General features: G+C 39.7%; 1 protein-coding gene across 5 annotated transcripts in view; it reads left to right on the top strand.

Moving 5' to 3' along the window:
• Nucleotides 1–547: 547 nt before the first annotated feature.
• The window catches only part of LOC147167127 (low-density lipoprotein receptor-related protein 1-like), a 120,818-nt gene continuing 100,731 nt past the window's right edge, over nt 548–20,634 (top strand). For 4 of the 5 annotated variants that reach the window (XM_086087323.1, XM_086087324.1, XM_086087325.1 and 1 more), the window contains exons 1-2: nt 554–1,049; nt 20,204–20,326. In XM_086087323.1, coding sequence (XP_085943449.1) covers nt 953–1,049; nt 20,204–20,326 — 220 coding nt within the window. In that variant the 5' untranslated portion in view covers nt 554–952. Of the gene's footprint in view, nt 1,050–20,203; nt 20,327–20,634 lie in introns of all 5 variants that reach the window. The other variant, XR_015096305.1, reaches the window with a different exon arrangement.

Consider the following 20,634-nt stretch of genomic DNA (forward strand, 5'->3'; position numbering starts at 1 on the left):
TAGTGCACAGGTTGCAAAATTCGGGAAGTTAGAAACTGTAGGTAATTTAATAAAACTAATGTAAATTACTTGCAGGAAGTAAATGGTATTTTAGCAAAATAGCAAACGAATTTTCTGATCATATGGATGTACTGGTCTACTAATTTGCTGCATGAGGAATTTATAGTTTTCTGAGTGGGCCGGGTGGGGGTGGGGGATGAATTCATATTTAACGCAACATTCATATTTTTGTTGTTCAATGAAGGAATTGATAGCTCATTCAAATATTTTAAAGTTGACAAAGTTCCGGCACAAATACGTGGACATTATATGTATTTTAATTGTTTTATTTGACATTCGTTTGCGTTTCTATTTATGCTTCATCCCGGAAACTTTCCGGGAAATTGTCGTAAATGTTCCTCCCCTACGATAACATATGCGATATACAATTACAACAATGCACGAAGAAGAGCCTCATCGAACACGATGGAGGTGTCGTGTGCTTGGGGAGGAGGAGGATGAAGAGGAGGAGGGCCAGCCGACGTCACTCATCATCGCTTGGAGCCTCTAGCTGGTCAATCTGTGGCCAGCGGCGGCAGAGGCGACGGGGCGAAGTGAGCTCAACCCTCCACCAGCTTTCCTGACGCACTCCACTCGCCTCCGAAGAGCACACGCGACCCCCCCTGGACGAGTTGCACGATCACCAGCTCCAGCTCGAGCTCCAAAGCCAGGCTAGCCGAAACCGCTAGCCTTCGTAAGGGTGGCCGGGCTGTCCATGCATCCGGGGAGCCCCGAGGCAGCCCCGGGCTGGCTGGGAGAAGACCGAGCCGGAAGCCTTGAGCCTTGACACTCACCGCGCGCAGCGGCGGCGGATGCCCGGCGAGGAGCATCTTCTCGCCTGTCTGCAAGCCACCAGCGTGACAGCTCCAAGAGGCGATTGGTGACTAATATTCCCTCCGGATAGACCACAACAATGTTGCGCACCGCGGCCAACGTGCTGGCAGCAGGATTGCTCGTCTTGGGAATGTTGCACAGCTCCGAAGTCGTCTCGCCATCCAGGGCTATTGATGGTAAGCGGTCTTGAAATGCGTTCCCTATCACCTGCTGCTTTGTTTTGTTTGTTCTGAACTCGGTGTGCTCCACCGCTTGCCCCAGGTTGATGCAACAATTAAAATGGGTCTTTTGTTTGGGCCACATGTGAATATTGCAGTGTCACAGTCAGCCTTCCTCTGCGAGATGAGACACATCCAACGCTGACATTAATTGAGAAAATGATGGCACAGGCCCCAGGAGCGCTTGCTTTTTAAGGGAGCACTTAATGTATCGCAGATGTGTACATTTTTATTGCCAGTGAGTGGTGGCGTGTCTTTAAATCAGTGGTCTCAAACCGGGGACCCCAGACCTTAGTAGACTGTGAGTCCTAGCTTGGGGGTCCGCAAAAATAATTAGCAATGAATTGCTTTTCGACCATTTTTTTTTTCAATTTGAGGTCTTTGTTTAAACTTTCTTGAAATGCTGCTGATAAAGGCGTTTCTTTCGACTACTTTCTACGTCAGTTTTATAGCTTTTTATGGATAGATACCAGTGGTTCTCAAACTGGGGTCCCCGGACCCGTTTTGGGTCTGCGAGTCGTAATTTGGTGGGTCCACAAAGTTACACATACATATGGGCGTTGATTAGCTTATAAAACAAACTTAATAAAACAATGACTCCTTCCTACCTTCGTTTTAGCCTTGTCGTAATTGTAGCATCTCATAAATCTGACATGCCTGCACAAATATGATTTATATAACTGAATTCTTTCGTTAAGCTTGGACTTGATCACAATATTCTGATTTTATCCTGGAAAAATCCAATCAACTCTCATTTTCCCCCTCTAAAAAGTATGAATTTGTTTTTGTAACATTCAACAACTTTCTCAAAAATAGGCAAGATATGACACGTTAGTTGAAAATGAAAACATTTCTATACTGACCACCAAACATTTGAGAACCACTGCTTTAAATGACAGGTTTTGGGCTTTGGTATGGTGTATTTGTGGAGTGACATCTTTTCTGCATTCCAATCACATATGCTGGTCTAAAATGTCTTGTCCACTGAGAATTTTCAATAGCTCAAATAATACTTTCCATTAAAACCAGTATGACTTTTGTTGTCATCTACAGACTAAAACAGCCCCCTCCCTTTTTCCCACAACTGACCTTGCACACCTTCACAGTCTGGAACAACTTCTGGAAACCATTAAAATCCCCCAATCCTACTCACGCACACCTCGCGGTGTGGTGGCAGAGGAAAAAGGCTGATTGGTTCGATTCTATTCAGTTGAAAAAGGGAATTTGTTGTTTCTAACACGCCGTTACCTCGTCATTCAAGCTCTTCTAAAACAAATTAGCATTTGCGTGCGATATGTCATTCAATTCTGGAGGTCTTTGAAGGCTTGTCTGTTCTAAATCCCAAACTGGATTTTATGAGATTCATCGTCCAGCCAAAAACCTTTGAAGTCATGTTGTCGCACCCGACGAAACCCAGCTCAATTGCCACCTTGAATGTAGCCTGCAACCACCAACAAGTTAGCTTGCAACAAGCGGACAAATCCCACAATACTTCTTTGACTAATGGGAAAACTCACAATTGACAATTCGGAACATCCGGGCGTTTCTGGTAGTTCCGCAATGCAAATGCTTACTTCACTCGGTGAAAACAAATTGTATTGCTTTCGCCTGTGACTAGCATACAAAACAGGCAGATTGTTATAGTAGTCAAACGACATTTAATTACATTTATAAATCAAAATAATCCTCACAAATCAAAAATACAAGGATCCAAAGTCTAATGCTTTTTAATGAGTGGAGCGCGTCATTTCACTGAGTAAGATTGCCATTTTGACTTATGACGTAAACTCGGAATTGTCAATTGGGAAAACTAACAATATGTTCATCTGTTTGTTTTTTTTAAACAGTAGTTGTCCAGTACAAATTTCTTCATGTCAACACGCACTAAATATCGTTTTTGATATTCATTTTTGGTGACAAAAAAAATCCCAAGGAAATTTTAATGTTTATGTCAAGAATAATCTGGAATTTTGCCCATGGAGTTCTGCGTGTGTGTAGCTCAATTTCCCATAATTCCTGTCATGTTGCTCTTCTCCATTCCACAAACGGACTCTGTTGGTTGTATCCAAGTATTGTACTCCTGCTTTAACAGTTAATCACCAATCATTCCGTATAACAATTAGAATTTTAAATGATGAGTTCATTAAGTTATCACATGCCTATTTACAATGGTTAAAAAAAGTTAATCTTATCTTGTAATTCATACAGTCAGTTTTTTTTTTAAAGACAAAAAGGACGCATTCAGGAAGGCGACACTTGTAAAGGTAAACAAACCATTTTTGTTTTTAAAAAGAAAAAGTGACTATTTAAAATGGATTCATATTTTTGATGGGAGTGTCGTCGCTCTTATTTGATGAGTCATCCTTGTGTGTTTAGTTGTCAGCTTGAATAATCATTGTGCTTTGTTTAAGGTCACCGTGACTAAAATACGGATGTATTTTTTTCAACACAACATTGTGAAATGTGTTTTTCTCCTGAATAGTTCCATTTTGGTTTTAGTCATTATTTTTTGCATTAACGCATTTGTCATGTTTTTCAAACGTGACAAATCTGATTCAGAGGATTTATTTGTTTCATTTTTTTTTTCTTCGACTTGAGTTGTTTTGCCATGTGCCGGCCGGCCGGACCGCCAAAGACCCTTAGTACTGTAGCCAGGCCCCAGGTCACCAGCAAGCCTTTGGTTTAATTGGGTCTAAACTGCTCTTTGTTTCTCAGAGGAGACCTCGGCGAACAGTCTCAGATTGTTCAGAAAACTCTACTAATTGGGGGCTTAGTGGAAAAGGCCCTAATGAAGGAATTCACATTGCTTCACCGTACGACACAATGTCATTGCAAAAACACCCTCCGTCTTTTGTCTACTTGCTTATGTTATTTTACGTTTAGCATCTACTTCCTCTTTTTCCACTCCTTGCTAAGAAACGTAATTTTCCTTACCCCACCCCCCCCCCCCCCATGTGGCCTCAGTTGTAACATTTGGTTCGAGTATCAGCGGAGGTGAGACCAACATCGCCGATGGCACCACATGGCCAAATTGTTCACATTTGACTGTTTGCTGACAACTCCAAGCAATATGGCAAACGGAGCGCATTTGGCAGCTTAGTCTTGCTCACTTAAATTGAAAGTGCATGCGGAAAATACATTTTCAACTGTGCATATCTCGGCTTGTTCTGCGGTTAAATATCTAATGCGACACTGTAAAGTAGCTGCTTTGCATTGCCTGGCGGTATATAATCCAGTACTTTGGTCAGTGGATTTCCTGGGGAAAAATAACAAGCGAGGCTCATTGAAATCCAGCCACATTATTACGCTGATACTTTAAGGCTGAGGAGTATCATCAAATTCTTCACAGTTTAAACTTGTAGATTAAAGATGTCCGCAGAGTTGCTTCATGTCTCTTGCGGGCCGTGGATGTAATATTTGCATCTTTGTAAAACACTACATTACAGAATTGCACATCATAACTTGCACACATACATATTTTATTCAGACTTCATTAAAGCATTTCAGCGCTTCCGTGTTGAATGGAAAGTGTTGTAAATCGATTTATTCGCAAGAGCGTGTACCGCCACAAGCCATTTGTTAGCTTTGTGGACGTACTGTAAACGGCTAAAGTGGCTGTTTTCATGTGGGGAAACAGATTAAAGGAATCGAATGGATTTAGCTCAGCAATAACGTTAACACCCGTTACTTATTTTTAGCATTGTTGTTTCTCCTTTGGCGGTTCTGCTTTTGATGAGTAAAGCTAGTATTTGTCTTTTAGCTTAAGTCCGTATCTCACTGAGATGGTGAATGTTTGCGAGTGTTGGTGTTCAACGTTCGCCGACATTCGCCTAGGTTCTTCTTGTCACAAGGACATTTTGAACATGTGCAGAATTTCCTTGCAACCAAAAAATGTCTGGTGAACAGTTGCAAACGTTTGCCCCTCAGCGAGACACATAACTGTGGTGTCATCTAAAATGAACAATAATATCTTGTTTTTAAAAAGAACACACTTAAAGGGGAAGTCAACCTTAAACATTTCTTGACAATAATATGATCTATTTGACCTCACTAGTCTAAACATGACATTCTGTTTAATATTACATTTGTGGAATATGAGTTATGCAGCAAAATCTAGTCGTTTTTATCTGTTTCAGGAGGCAGCCATTTTGCCACTTGCTGTCGACTGAAGATGACATCACAGTTGCTCAGGGCTCAGGCAACGACCAATCGTAGCTCACCAGTTTTCTGAAGCTGACCTGTGATTGGTTGTTACCTGAGACCTGAGCAACTGTGGCGTCATTTTGACTTGACGAGCAAGTGGCAAAATGGCCGCCTTCTGATATTGATAAAAACAATGCTTCGGGGGATCCAAAGATTATGGCAAATAATTTGTTACATAATAAATTTCAATTGTAGTCTCTAAATGTCGAAATACATATTAAGCATGCAGATAATGTGCTGTTTATTAATAATGTACAAAGAACAAGTCACATTTTGTCCCCTTATTTTGTTTTCCACACACCCTATGAAAAAAAAAGTTCCTTATATTACTATATTTACAGCCTCATAATGTTATTAATGTTATCAAATCCCCCAATTCTAGACTAAAAACGTTAGGGCATATATATACTAAGTATTCTTCAAGCTGTTTTGTGTGTGATGTTTAAATATCTTATTTTGAAATAAATCAATGCTTTTAATTTGGAAGGCCGCTCCGTAGTTCTGTTTCCTGTTTCACGTCTCTGTTTGTCATTCAGCTCATGCATTTACATTTAGCTTGTGCAAAACAACGTTAACTTATTGATGTCCGGCTAAAACAATCTATCTGAACATTGGACTCGGGAGATTCTTCTTCTCCAGACTCTTAGTGAGGTGGATTTCAACATTTTGTAGTAAATAGCGCCAGCTACTGTGCAGGAAGGGCATCATTAGTAGGCGTCTGATTGATAAAAATGCTGGCAGGCTGCAATGCAAGACGTACAGTGATATGTCAATCATTTGGCGCTGCGGGGTCCAATCACATTTGAGCCAGGGGCACGTGCCACCCCGGCCTCCTTTCTGGCTCCGCCAGTGCCCTAATGAGGATATGTGCTTTAGATAATGGACCGGTGACTTCATTAGATTTCAGTCAAATCCAATATCTTGCTTTTACCGTGCTAAAGAGGCTTGCTTTGGATTGACATTATCAGGCAAATATTCATTTAACAACGTGGTTATATAAGTGGTGCAGAATTGCACTGCATCACACTGTTTCTGATATTATAAGGAAAAAATATCAGAAAACATTATTCAGTGCTGTATAATATATTTTGGCTCTATTTTCTTTTGATGCAGCTCTTAAATTGGAGCACAGGAGCAGCGTAATGTGTTGGCTTCGTCGGTGGCAGCTTTCCGAGACGAATGGCCTCTGCTTTGTTGTCAGGCTCTGTTTTATCATCTGGACCCAAATACGCCCAAATGGCGGCAGAGGCATTTTTCTTCTTTACAAGTCTTGTAGTGTACTCTCCTCTCGCTCTTGCCATCTTTCTTTGCCCAGAAGTCTGTTGTCCGTTTGGAGAGTCAGACAGAATCATTGTGCCATGTGAGGGGTGGACATTTTTGAATGTCTCACGATTCGGTTCCGATTTTTGGGTGTGCGATTCGGTTCAGAATCGATTTTCGATTGAGGCCGATTTTTGATTCAAAATGATTTGATTGACAACGATTTTTGCTTCAATTTATAGATGTTCAAGAAATCGTAATGATCTACTCCAGTCTGACTCGCTAATGCTAATTAGTGTTCTACTCGCGGCACTTTTATCACTCAAAAGAACGGCTCCACGCTGCAAAAAAACAACTTTTATTGGAATATTTTTGATCTTGTTTTTTTCCTTCTACTCTCTAATGTGGCTACAACTTAACAGTGCGTCAGACCGCGTGGAACCACACCGCCCCTAAGTGGCCAAATCGGGTAGAACATGAACAGCGCTCCCAATAAAGGCACACACAAACAAAGGCAAGACAGTATAAAATAATTTAAATAAAATAGATTTTGGGACATTTAAAATCGATTGTGAATCGTACTAAATGAGAATCGATTTTTTTCGCACACCCCTAGTATGTATCCAATGAATTAAAGTACACATTTTACACAAGTCTCTGACAGCCAGCCACAATTTCAAAATGCTGGCAAAAATTAGTCTTCACACACAAACCATGAAAACTGTGAAATCCTCCCATTGAAGTTGTGGTATTTATTGGAAAAACAGTCAAGCAGATAGAAATGTAAGAACTCTATGCAGAACTGCATTGTAATGTTGCTCACTAGTCCACTTCAGCCGCTAATTGCATTCATTTCCTCTGACCATTAATGTACAAAACGATCTCCAGGCAGTGATATCGCCTGTTGCCTCATTGTTAAGAGATGATTCCTTCCCCCTATAGAGAATTTAAATGGTTCCACCCGTAGATAAAGTATGTTCTATTTTAAGCTCCGGCCCACACATCTCATACAGTCATTGTCCTCCGTTTTTACTCTTCACTGGGATTTTCTCTTGGCCGACGTCCATATTTTCAGTGGCAATCGTGGAGGTGAGTAGAGCGGTGCCCTTTACAGATGAGCATTCAGTCCTTTTGAGGAAAATTGAAGTAGGCACACCTGACAGGATGCAACAATCCAACGCCTTGATAAGAGCTCTCATTGTTGTTATATGTATTATCTGTCTGAATGCAATAATGAAAATGGGGATCATTTTAACATGTTATTTATCGGCACCGCAGCGTGATATGTCGTTATGTTGCCTGTGTAGCTTTGTAATTCAACCGAAATATCGGGACAAACTTTCAGTATGAGCCAATGCAGTTTTACGTGACTGCAGATTAGGGAATAGTTTAAAAGGTTGCATCATTAATTGTTGATTGTGAGGAATTGATTGTTGACTAATTGTGAGACAAAATGAAGTCCACTACTTGGCTCCTTCCAACCAACTCGTTTTTAATCTTATACAGGAGATATATGGAAAAGCTACTTTTAATTGCTTGCATACAAATGAGAGACAATAGGGAGTGCATACGGCTAAATCAAAGTAATCCTGCTCTGAAGTCTCTTATTAACACACAGAAAGTGGCTAGCTTTGTTGCTAATTGTTTGTTGTTGTTTTTTTAAATAAAGTAACATTTTCTTTTAGTTTAGTTTGACGAGCTGCAACATGAATTTAGTAGAATGTGGCTTTCAAGTTTGTTGTTTCAAAATGTATATACGCCTATAACACCACAAGGCATTTTTTTTATCATTAAAAAGTTTTTTCATGGGTTCGGGGTGAACTTAAAATCAAGTTCAATATAGAAAAAGTTTTAGAATGACTACGTTATACTCGGATGCCTACGCTTCTTAATGCACAGGCATCCAAACAGGAATTCAAAACATTACTTTTTTTTTTACCGATTGTTAATTTTAATCATAGTTGATCAAGGAAACATATATATTCACAAAAACTTTTGGATATTCAGCTTTCCTGGAAAATGTAAGGATCAACCTAAAATGTGCCCTAACCTTTAAAGGTGAACTTAATTCGATCGGTCGATACCAGGACTCATTTCAAGGTATCGGTATTTGCAACGACCGTTTTGAACTAATTTGCTCCCAAAAACGTTTAAATACGTTCTATTTTAAATGTTACCATGCTCCCAAAGACGTATTTATAAGTATTATTTTTATTTATTTTTATGCGAGAGCATACAGAAGGCTTTAATGCAGCCTCTGAACTGAAGAGAATGCTTGAAGCAATGGTATTATTACAAAAATAGCCAGCAGGTGGCAGCAGAGCAAAATAGATCAACCAGGGCCATGTTGCCAAAAGCTCTTTTCCCCAAAAATTTTAACAGATTTGTGAATAATGATGAAACTTAGCTATATTCTAATGCTAATTGCTGCAAAACGAAACAGATAGAAATATACTTTTTTTTCCTGATGAAAGAAGAGACTCTAATCTTTCGTTTGGTAGGTTTTTATGTTTTTATAGCAATAGAACACAACATTCTGTGGGCCTTGCAAAATCGGTCAAAATCCAGTAAAACAGCCGGGAGCGAAGGGGGTTGCTTCAGTGAAAATGGCTGGGAGTGAATGAGTTAAATGAGAAATTATAATAGAAAGTTAGATATACTGTACTGTATATGTATAGGGCAGGGGTCAAGGGTGTCAACGATTTAATTTATTATTAATTAATGAATTTAAATTTTCTAGGAATGTCGTAGAGGTGATCATTCGGACATGAACACTGGCAGAGATTTATAAAAAAAAAGAGTTACATATTGATATTCATCTGCTCTCTTCATCCAGTCAGTATGGAGGTGCTACGGCTGCCTCGTGCATGATGAGAGCATGAAAGAACATTCTAGAGAATCTGGTGCCGTTCCATGGAGCTTCTGCATCTCACGCAAAGTTGAAACTTGATTTGACCAAAAGGCACCGAAGAATTGGATCTAATCTTCTTTAATGTTTCCCTTTAGCAGCATACTAAGTAGGCTTAATTGTCATTCTTCTCCCTCTGCAGCTATGTACAGCGTGCACTCTCAATGGCAGAGGGATTTGTCGAAACTGGCTCTGCTGATAATTGAGGATCACACCTTGGGGTTCTCTTCAATTTACCATCCTTACTCTCCCCCACTGAATTTGGTGTAATGCTCATGCGGAAGTTAAGGAGGCCAAAGCCTTCTTCCTCGGGGTTCCAATGTGGAGCCTAACGCAAATATCTGTCTTGGTTGATTACAGCTGCAGGGTTCAGACGTAGTAAAATCTCAGACAGACATCTAACTTGTTCTTAATTACATTCACTTGTGATTACTCCGCTTTGTAAAGAGGTCGCGCCTTTCGGTACCACCAAGGCTTGTTTAGATCTACTTTGAGCTGACCTGTAAAAAAATCATAATTCCCTTGGCAACTATAACGTCGCACACAATGACATTCTTGATGTTAAGACTCCTTCTGTCGTTTTGTTACACATGCTTAGTTAGACCACCAAAGGGACACGTGTTTTAATCGCTTAATTAATCGTTAAGAAATTGGCCAATTGCGCGGAAGTGATTGTTGTTTACTTGCATCATGAAGCAAAATGGAGTGCACTACATGGCTGCAACCAGCAGAGGCTCTGTAGAAGAACATTGCATCAACTTCTACATAAGACTGACTTTCGACTGGGGATGGCCCGATTATTGGCTGGGCCAATTATTGGAAAATGCCAAATATGGGCATCTGCCTTTTTTATGAATCTGAAGGCCGATAAAGCTGTTATGTATCTCACTGAGTGGTGAATGATTGCAAACGTAGCAAATATAGGGTTTTCATCAGGATTTGTAAGAAGTTCACAGACGGTACTTTACTTGTCGCAAAGACATTTCGAACGTATTCAGACAATTTTTTCACTGTCTGCAAAGATCTTTTGAAACCTTTTACGAACCCTGACGGAATCCCCAAATTAGCAACATTCGCATGCATTTGTCGCTTTTCATTTATGGATTTATTTAAATTTCCACTTTATAAAAAAAATTATGCTGACTCTGGGAACTACCTACACTTTTTATTTCAGATTATTTTTTATTATTTTATTTTTTAAATTATGTTGACATTTTGTAAAACTTTATTTACAGTCGAAAACTTTAGGGAACTTAGTTTTTAATAGCTTAACACATGCTGATGACCCTGGAAGCTCCCTACAATTTTTGTTATAATTTTTAAACAATTCTTTCTATGTTTAAAATTAAAAGAAAAAGTCTTTTTTTTTAACGCTCATATTTGATCTTTTACTGCAAATGAATATTGAAATATCGGTGATTGCTGGTCTCCTTGACTACTAATAATCGTATCGGCCTTGAAAAACATATTGGACTTTTTTAAAAATTGAGAGAATCAACCATCCAATAGCAAATGCTTTAAAAGAATATACATCTTAAGCCACGCCCATTAAGTACATGTGTACAATTTAATGGCATCCAGTACATGAGCTGTGTCAAAATGTCTGCCTTTTAATAATGTTATGTTTTGATTGACGCTGTCAGAAGCAGGCTATTTTTATGGAAAAAGCACTTTAAAGACAAAGTACTATTTATCTTTCTTTTTTTGGCTGATCCGTAAAACGATCCAATCTGTGACTCAAATCCATGATCCGATCCGAACCGTGACTTTTGTGATCCGTTGCACCACTACTACACACCCATTTTTAAACGGTTAAATGAATATTTCGGTGTCAGTAAAACAAACCATTATTATCATCACCTCTGTTATGACACAGCTCTTGCATTGGATCTCATGACACTGTGCAAATAGAGCTCGTGAGCGTGTAAAATGTCTTAAACCAGTAAACTTTGTCATCCATTGCGAGTTCCATATAAATCTTTATTTGCAATCCATTAGCTCTTTCTTCTATCATTTTTACAGCTTGCGCAGTTCCTCCAAACTCTGTTGAAATGGTTTATGGTAACAAACAGGCACAGCTGGGGCCCCTTCTTCTCTGTTTTGTAACATGGCAAATTGGAAAACTTTTTTTCTCCCCCTCACTCTTCTGCTCTCTCCTGTTGCAAAACATTGGTCGTGCCTTTGTTGTGGCGGCAGATCAAGAGGTGGCCAAACAGACCAGAATCTGTGTTTTTCCTAATTTTATCCCACAAAAGAAGAGGACTTATTACAGTTCCTCATAATGCCTGTCAGGATGTTTATGAGCAGCTGTGTTGTGGTATCATTTGTGCCTCTCAGAAAAGAGGCAAGTCGTATCAGAGGCAAGTCCATGTTGTTTATCTCCTTCCCCTCAAATACTTGTGAAATCTTAATGAACAGTAAATTTAGGATGGCAGGATTATCGTCCCTCCTTGAGAAACTCTTTGTTTTGCTGGTGAAAGTACGTCCTATCTTTAGTAGACTAAACTCAGTGACTTTTTAACCCCAGTAGACATTGCAAGAGTCTGTAAATGTTTTGAATAAGCACGCTATGCAATTACCTCAGCCAACACGCCCACCTGGTGTTTTTGTGTGCCCTGACGTTTTTATTATTCTCAATACTTGAGGCTGAATCATTAAATCCTGAGTCAAGAAAAGGATCGTGTACTAAGAACACAGTAGTTGTTGCCCCGGATCGTTTTGGAAATACTTTCTTTTTCTTTTTAATGTCGGACCAACTAATCAGCCGGCCACAATCAAAACATATACATTCGTAATTTCACAAGCAGTCCTCAGATGAGCAATGCAACTTGTACACAGAATCGTCCTGGATGTCATTATTTTACACACAACCTGAAGTCACGGTTTGCTTAAAAATGTGTTTTTATTTTTATCATAGACCCACATAAAAGTGTTAAATATGACACAAATTAAATTACTGGGAGCACAAATTCATATGACAAGGATTAACGTCCTTATAACTTCATTAACTGCGTCCCACAATTCATTCTGGGAACAATATATATGCAAAACAGGTAGATTTAACACATCCGGAACTCAAACAGGCAAAGTGTTGCTGCGTCCCATTTGCATTTGTGTTATTTTTTGGAACACTATGATTACAGTTGAGCTACGTAATTTAGAGCTGACCCACAAATAGCAAAAATATGGGTATAATTGACGGCAATTGTTTTTAAGTTATATACCTTTTTTTTTTTTTTTAAACGATCTTACTAATATATTTTCCTGCGGCCCCTGAGCTATTATGAGTTTGACACATTTAAGGCATTACAACAAAGTCAAGATTGGCATTTGTATTTTGTATTTTTTTTTTAAGGCAATACCCCCGCCCCCCCCCCCCTTTTTTTTACAAAAAAATTATATTGGCTTCAAATATCAATTATAGGCCTCCTTGACTGCTTATAACTGGCATCGGTATCGGCCCTGAAAAAAAACCACGTCTATTTCTAAAATCTTTGGCCCCTTCTTGGTGCTAAACAAAACATGTTTAAGAGAACATGTAAGTGATTGGATTTCATGAAAAAGGTTAAGGTCACATGACCCACAAGGTCAATTTCAAGGTCAAATTATAGGTCAAAAAGTCAGGTAGGTAAATGTGCAAATGGCCACGGACCGTAGTTTGGACACCCCTGCAGTAGCTCATCCTCCATAATGCGCATACTGTGCATTCAATACAAAACTCTGTTAGCTTTCATGTTCATTATACTGACAGATCAGAGCAAGTTTGTCTCTTCTTAACTCATCCCTGCAGGGAATTTCTGTTTCCTCTCTGCTTTAATATGGAGGTCAAGGAAAAGGGTCAGGAACAAATCCGGCCCCCCTGGAGCGAACGCGCATCGTCCTTCTCAAGGCCGTATGTATGAATGGGGACCGTCTCGGTTGAAGGCAGGTTTTCTTGTATAATAAGTTGACTTTGAACAGTGGACGCGCACCCCCGTTGACAGTGCGTACTCTCAATGTCTGCTGGAACTTCGGAGTGCTCCCGCTGATCTCCAAAGGCAGACGTGCAACTTATTTATAGCCGTGTTGTGGGTGTGAGGAAATGGGGCTGTGGCTGGAGAAGAGGGTGGCGTTTGTCTTAGGAGAAGACGCTTCCTCACCACCAGACTGAACTCATCTTGGAGGCCGCAGAGGTGGGGGGAGGGGGGCGGGTGTGGTGGGAGGGGGGGGGGGTGATGTGCGTATGCTGATGCAGCCCAAATGGAGATGACCCAAAAGTAGCCTCTACCTTGGTAAACACACTGCTCGTTGGTAGCATATGTGACATTCCTCCATCCCATCTCAGTATCCCACTCAAGCTATTTTATGAGACCCCCAACCCCCCCACAACTTGGACCTACTTCTCCATTTGCTCTCACTTCATACAGTTTATTCTCTTATGTCATCCTATGTCATATGTTTCTGTTTAACCTCCTCAGTACTGACTCTTCTTCCCGCTTTCAGTTGTTAAAATAACAAGAGACACCTGATCACCCTTGTAAGAGGCTGGAAGAATAACGGATGGAAATACTTAATTTTATCCCCACACTTCCCCAAAACAGCTAAAATTGCAAAAACAATCCAAAATAGATAAAACTGCAAATGTTCTTTTCTGGGCTGTTTACTGAGTTGAATGAGCTTTTGTTTTTGTTTAAACCAAATCTCAGATGTAAACAGGAAGTCACTTAAGCAGATTAATCTTTTAGCTCCAAATTGGAATTCACTGCGAAACTGTGTGGGAAAGATGAAAATCATTCACAAGGCAGAAATGCCCAAGTAAGAATTGATGACAAATGCAGGTTCATACTTTACAAAATACAGTCTCTACTCCAGATAATAAGCAATTCTGTCCTCTAGTGGCTTTGAGTAGTATTCAATAGAGAAGATGATCTGTCGGTTTAGATCACTAGTACACATGTGACGCCTGTAAGTCAAATCACTGAAATAAAACAAATTCCAATAATCCATTCCAACTTCCCACAGAAACCCATTTTTGTTTCATGTTAATAAACAAAATTGTCATTCTGTAAAATATAAATAGTAAAACATAAAAGATGACATCAAGAAATGATCTATTTGTAAATGTAATCAAGCTGTGACACGCGCATACACACGCACATGGTGGGGAAGCTGAGGACTTAGCTGACCAGCAAGAGTTTCACTGACGCCACGCTCACTTTCCAGAGCTTCTTAATAGAACAATCAATTGCACTTTTCACTTTCTTGGGAGCCAAACTGACGGATAATTTATAGCATAAAGATACCTGAAATTCGTGATGTGGGAGCAAATGACATTTTGAGAGCAAGCACAAGTGAGAATTGTTTTTTTTATAGTGAACCCATGTTCCACTAAGAAGTTCCACCAGCAGTGAAAAGTCTGAAACGCACTCATAACTCAAGACAGTGCTCACAAGTCAAGGCAAAAATGTGGCTGTGCGACGGCGAGTATCTCGATAAAACCGCTGGATATTGAATGGTTTGCTCTCCAAGTGTTGTTTTACAGCAGGGGTGTCCATACTCCTTTGTTACAAGGGCCACATGGAAAAAAACAAAGGAAGCAAGGGCCACTGACCCTCCAATTTATTCAATTTATTTGATTAGCTAAAAATCAATTATTTAGTGCAACGAAAGATATGTGAAGCACTTATAAATTACATTAAATAAGAGTTAATAAGTACAGTTAGATGATAGTATAGGATTATTTTTTCTGCACTGAGCAGAATCAGAATAACAATCTCCACATTCAAAACCAAAACAAGCACAATATATACTGAGCTCACCTTGTCATGTAGCAGAACGTGGAGCTAACCATCATAATTCGCGCAATTTGCTATTCTTCTTTTCTTCTCCTGCCTTGCCACCCATAGAAATAGGTCAGAAGCCTAATAACACGGGGCCTGTCATTTGTTCATTTTAGTATATACTACTCCTCCCTCCATCTTGGGAGTTATATTCCAAACCACCCCCGCATTATGTGACATCTGCAATATAGAAATACAGTACACTATTTATATACTACTATACAATGAGAGAGAGAGAGCGAGAGAGAGCATAAAAATTATTGTTCAGTAATTATAGTGTAAGAGTGTATGTGTTTACAGTAAACAAATGCCATTTTTTTCCAGGATTTAACAAATGTAATGATTTAACAAATGTAATTTATCATGTCACAATTGACATCAATAATTCTACCTAAAGATGTGCATTGCAAAATGAACCTACAGCCGACGCTTTCTGTAGTAGGCGTAAAAAGAGATTGCCATTCAATAATCTTCAGCTAAAACTTGGCTGAGTTTAAAGCACTTCCTGTTTTCATTCTTCTTCTTTCAAATTTACAATGTGTCAAACTAAATTGTGTGCTGCCATCTAGTGGTCGACAATGGCATAACAGTACACCCAAAATAAACAGGTGGCAGAACGAAATAGTTATGAAAACAAAAAACTGCAGGACCCGGAATCTGCGATGGATATGGGGTATATACCCTAAAAACAGATTTGTCAAATTTACCAAAAACAAGGTTGAATTTGACCAATCTAACTGTTCCGTAATGTGTCCGACAGATCCTTTGGTTTGGAGAAAAAAAGTACCACTGATTGTCACACTCACCGAAGTGGGGCGAAATTTGTTCTCTGCATTTGACCCATCCCCAGAGGGAGCAGTGAGCAACAGCAGGGTCCACGCTCGGGAATCATGATCGTGATCAAACCCCCCAATTCCATCCCATAATGCGGGCAAGCAGGGAGGCATTTTTATAGTCTTTGGAATGACCCGGCCAGGGATTGAACCCACAACCTCCCAGTCTCAGGCCTAAGTGATCTATCTAGACACACATTTCCATTTTTAAACACTATATCATTTATATATTATAATATATTGTAATCACTTATCATAATTAATACGTACATTTAGAATACAATAAATTGATGCAACAAATATATTTATAAGTGATCTATCTAGACTTATTTTCTATTGTAACCAATTTCATTGGTTGTTTGGCTAATTAATGAAATTGGTATGCCCGTAACCACCCGGAATGATCAATACCTGACCAATCTATTGGTTAATCAAGCCAATATGATCTTAACCTACTAGATTGGTAGTTTTTTTTTTTAACCATTCAATTTTTCGAGTGTACTGTATGCCACGGCCTGCAAAATAATTGACTGAGGGGCCCAAATTGCTCCCGGGTTAGAGACGTTTCCCCCGCCACCCCCGAGAAAGCTTTCAAGCTTCCTCCAGAGTGCAAAAAAATAAGTCATTTTTGTTGCTTTTCAAATTAAATCAACCAAAAACCACTAAATAAAAACGAGATACGGACGTGTAGTGAGCTTAATCTTATTATGAACACTTAAGTTGAATTTGATGAGCTAATGTTTTGATGATGATTGTTTGTTTTGGCTTAAACAGACCTATAAACAGAAATATAAAACCTATTGGTAAACAGTGAGTGTTTTACCCAAGTGCCGGACAGTCATCTCATCTCCTTAAACAAACAATACCCAAAAAGTGATACCATGTATGTTTGGCTGTATGCTCTGACGACTTCTCCATGAACACTAACCCGTACCTCCACCTCTCTAACCTCCTGACCTACTTCCTAAGCTCTGTGATATGTTTCTGCCACCAGAAACTAGCGCTCCTCCCACAGCTTTTATTGGAAACAGAGCATCCTGCCAGGCTCCAGCATGTCAAGCATCTAAATAAACCGTGGACAGCAGACAGGCGCGGTGCGAGTATCTGCCTGCTACGGCTGTTGTTGATACCTCCAAACATGCAAACAAACAAAGACCTTTGAGAAAGAGGGATGAGGAAAATGGTGAAGGCTTTTGAGTGTAATCCTGGCTGCCGTTCATGAATAAATCAAAACCTTGTGACTTCTCAGAGAGAAATTACGCCACTCCATGTGCACGCGCACACGCACGCACGCACGCACGCACGCACGCACGCACGCACACACACACACACACACACACAAACACACGCGCGCGTTAAATGGAGCGCAGCAATATGTCAGATTGAATTCTTAATATTTAGGTTGAGCTCTGTGAAAGCTAGGTTTAAATGTAAAAACTGTCATACTGCTTAGCTGCCTTCATCCTGTCATCCGTGGACGATGATAGTGCTTTTCCCTTCTTTTTTTTTTGATGTGCGTGAGAATGTGCGGGTGTGTCTGTGCATATGTGCGTGCGTGTGAGTGTGTGCTCATTAATTCACCTGAAACCTATTAAGAATCCCATACCGTTCACCTAAACCGAATACTTCAGAATCCCGCTAGAGTCGTGAAGTTGTCAGGAGACCCGAGGAAGGATCAAAGAAAAGAAAGAAAAGTGAAATCCAACATAGTGCTCTTTCCCATCATAAGCCCAAACAATCCTGAGGTTACAGCAAAAATATATTAGTCTTTTTTTTCTTCTGACCATGCTGTGTGAAACACATTGAGACGTAAAGGCTCTTATCAAGGGCTTGACATGGTCATTACCCACAGAGGTCGGCCAGCGTCCCAGAATGATTGCGGTTGACTTTAGGACCCCAATCAGGAGTGGCAGTAAAGACTTGGGCTTTTGGAACCGGGTCATGGTTTAATTCTTACTTGTGGACAAAAAAACGGACAGGTCAGTGTTGGAGAAATGCTAGCTTGCTTCCTGATGACTGCCAAAGTGCCTTTGAGCAATGTGCTAACCCACCACCTCTTTTTTTCAAGAGGTTCAGCACTTTTTAAATATATATATACAAACTAAATTACCAGACCAGACCAGTCCATATTTAGAGTTCTGTTTCTTGACGGCGAGAGAAGAAGCGGTAAGGAAAACAAAAGATAAATAAATAAATAAAACAGTTTATACTGTTTAAAGCGTGTAGGAGGCATACAACTTTAAAAAAAAAGTTCTTTATAACGGTCTCTCTATATTGCAAATCTTCTGTAATGTATCACAGATGGGGGTTCACTGTACATAGCAGACAGCTCAACTTCCCCTTGAGTGATTTATATGAATAAGTACGATATAATAAAGAAAAACGCTGTTCACTATAACGGCTATAAAGATGGCAGTGACGAAGAAAACGTGGAACATTCATAAGACTAGCTGGCAGCTGCTTTTTCACTGTCACAAGGGCCTTCATTAATCACTGACAATGTGTTATTAAAAGAAAGTCACTAAAGCCAAAATTGACTCGCTGTTGCCAGTGCGTGTCTATTGATTAATTAAATATTAATCAATATTTAATTGATTATGTAGCCCAATTCTTGATTGATTACATAATCACACGACAGACTAATATGTCCTGGCACAGTGGTTAGGAATCAATGTCGTAGTACAGTTTTGTATTAGGAAGCGATAGCAAACATAAACTGAAGTTAAAGCGAGAAGAATACAATGTGTTGTATGTGTGTGTATAATGGCTTCTGTGTTATACAGCACATTTAAATGAAAATGGTGCAGTAAAACCAGCAACTTTTATTTCTTTGTGTTTTGAAAGGTTGTGCATACAGACGACATTATTAAAATTATCCCTATTCACACAGAGCTGCAAAAATGCCTGAAGATACTCATTTGCATACCGCCCCCCCTTATCACACGCAGTTACAACACGGTGCTGTGCCATTCATGAATGGATGAGAAGTACTTTTTGAGTCAGAGAAATGTCTTTCAGTATTTAGACTGGAACAATAATACCTTCATTTTAATGGACACCATCAGTGTCACCCACACAGCATTACAAATCACTCGAGAGCAACATGCATTGCTAAGCTAACCTTAACCCAAGCTAACCCTCAGCTGACCATTGAGGAGATTACAAGTGTTTGGTCTGCTTTAGAATTGTTTGCAAATTCTAACATTTAACGCGGATAACTTGTCTGCTTCACAGTCACTTTCCTGTGTAGTGTTCTCCTGAGGCTTTGTCACACGTTCTAAAACATGCTAGGTTCACTGAAAACCGTATGAATGTGAGTGTGAATGGTTTGTGTATACGGGTTCAGGAACTTCAGGGTGTATTCTTCGGCTTGCCTTATCAGCTTTTATTATCATTATATAGCTACCAACTTCGAAATCTTATTCAATCGCTAATTTAGGATGCTAAGGAACTGCTAGTAAATTATGCCATCATTGTGTGTAGCCGCTAGCTGCTAGCAAAATGCGCCTGGTTGGTAACAGCAAGTAGTCCGGTGACTGTTGCTTTGCTTTCTTTCTGTTCTTCTATTTTAATGATGTGAACATAGGCTAGTTTGTAATTCACTCTCCATGTTTAATGGAAGACGATGTGCCTTAAATTGCACTTTGAGGTCTTTTTCATTCACATTCCATGTATAAAATAAGGTATCCTGCCTTATATTGCACTCAAGGTTGTGTTCCCAAAATCCAAACAGCCATATTTGACTTGAATGTTTTTTTTATGCTGGTCAATGATAATTTGTCTAGATTCTGTTTGATTGTAACTAAAGGGGATGTTATCTGTTCTCATCATTGCATTGTACCGTTGGGAACTCTGACCTGAATACAGTACATGGGAGCATCAAGTTTATGCAAAGCTTTTTCAAGCTTTTTTTTGTGTAACCACTTTTCTTTTCAGTCAGCCAACAACTGTCCACAGTTTAATTAGAGCCACCGGCAAAGAACGAAACAGACGCCTCTGGCTAATCAGACTTTAGGAATAAATATCATTGACACGAAGGGATTATTTTACTCTCGTGGGTTTAACATATTTTGATTTGTTCCTTTTCAGCTCCAAAGACCTGCAGCCCGAAGCAGTTTGTGTGTAAAGATGGTGTGACGTGTATCTCAAAGGGATGGCGCTGCGACCGCGAGAAAGACTGTCCAGACGGCTCGGACGAGGAACCGGATGTTTGTAAGTGTTCCCAAAAAAAAGTCCACGTTTAAGTCATACATTTGTTTGTTTACTCTGATTGCGTGGACCTGGCTGCATTTACGGCAAAGTCCTCTTTGGCTGATATTTAAGCATTCAGAGTACATCATTGGAGCTTTAGTGGAACTAAATGTTCCTGCAGCTCTAAATATGTGCATCATGTAATTTATGGACATCAAGATGGATCAGGATGCCTGTTTTTCTCTTTTAAATTCATTCTGCAGTGTGTGATATGCATTAATAACACTGACTTACCTTCATTTATTTGCAGCGTATTGAATTACAAATGA

The sequence above is a fragment of the Leptonotus elevatus genome, chromosome 10 (assembly GCF_054856555.1).
Source record: "Leptonotus elevatus isolate MCC_2025b chromosome 10, RoL_Lele_1.0, whole genome shotgun sequence".
NCBI classification, from domain to species: Eukaryota; Metazoa; Chordata; class Actinopteri; order Syngnathiformes; family Syngnathidae; genus Leptonotus; species Leptonotus elevatus.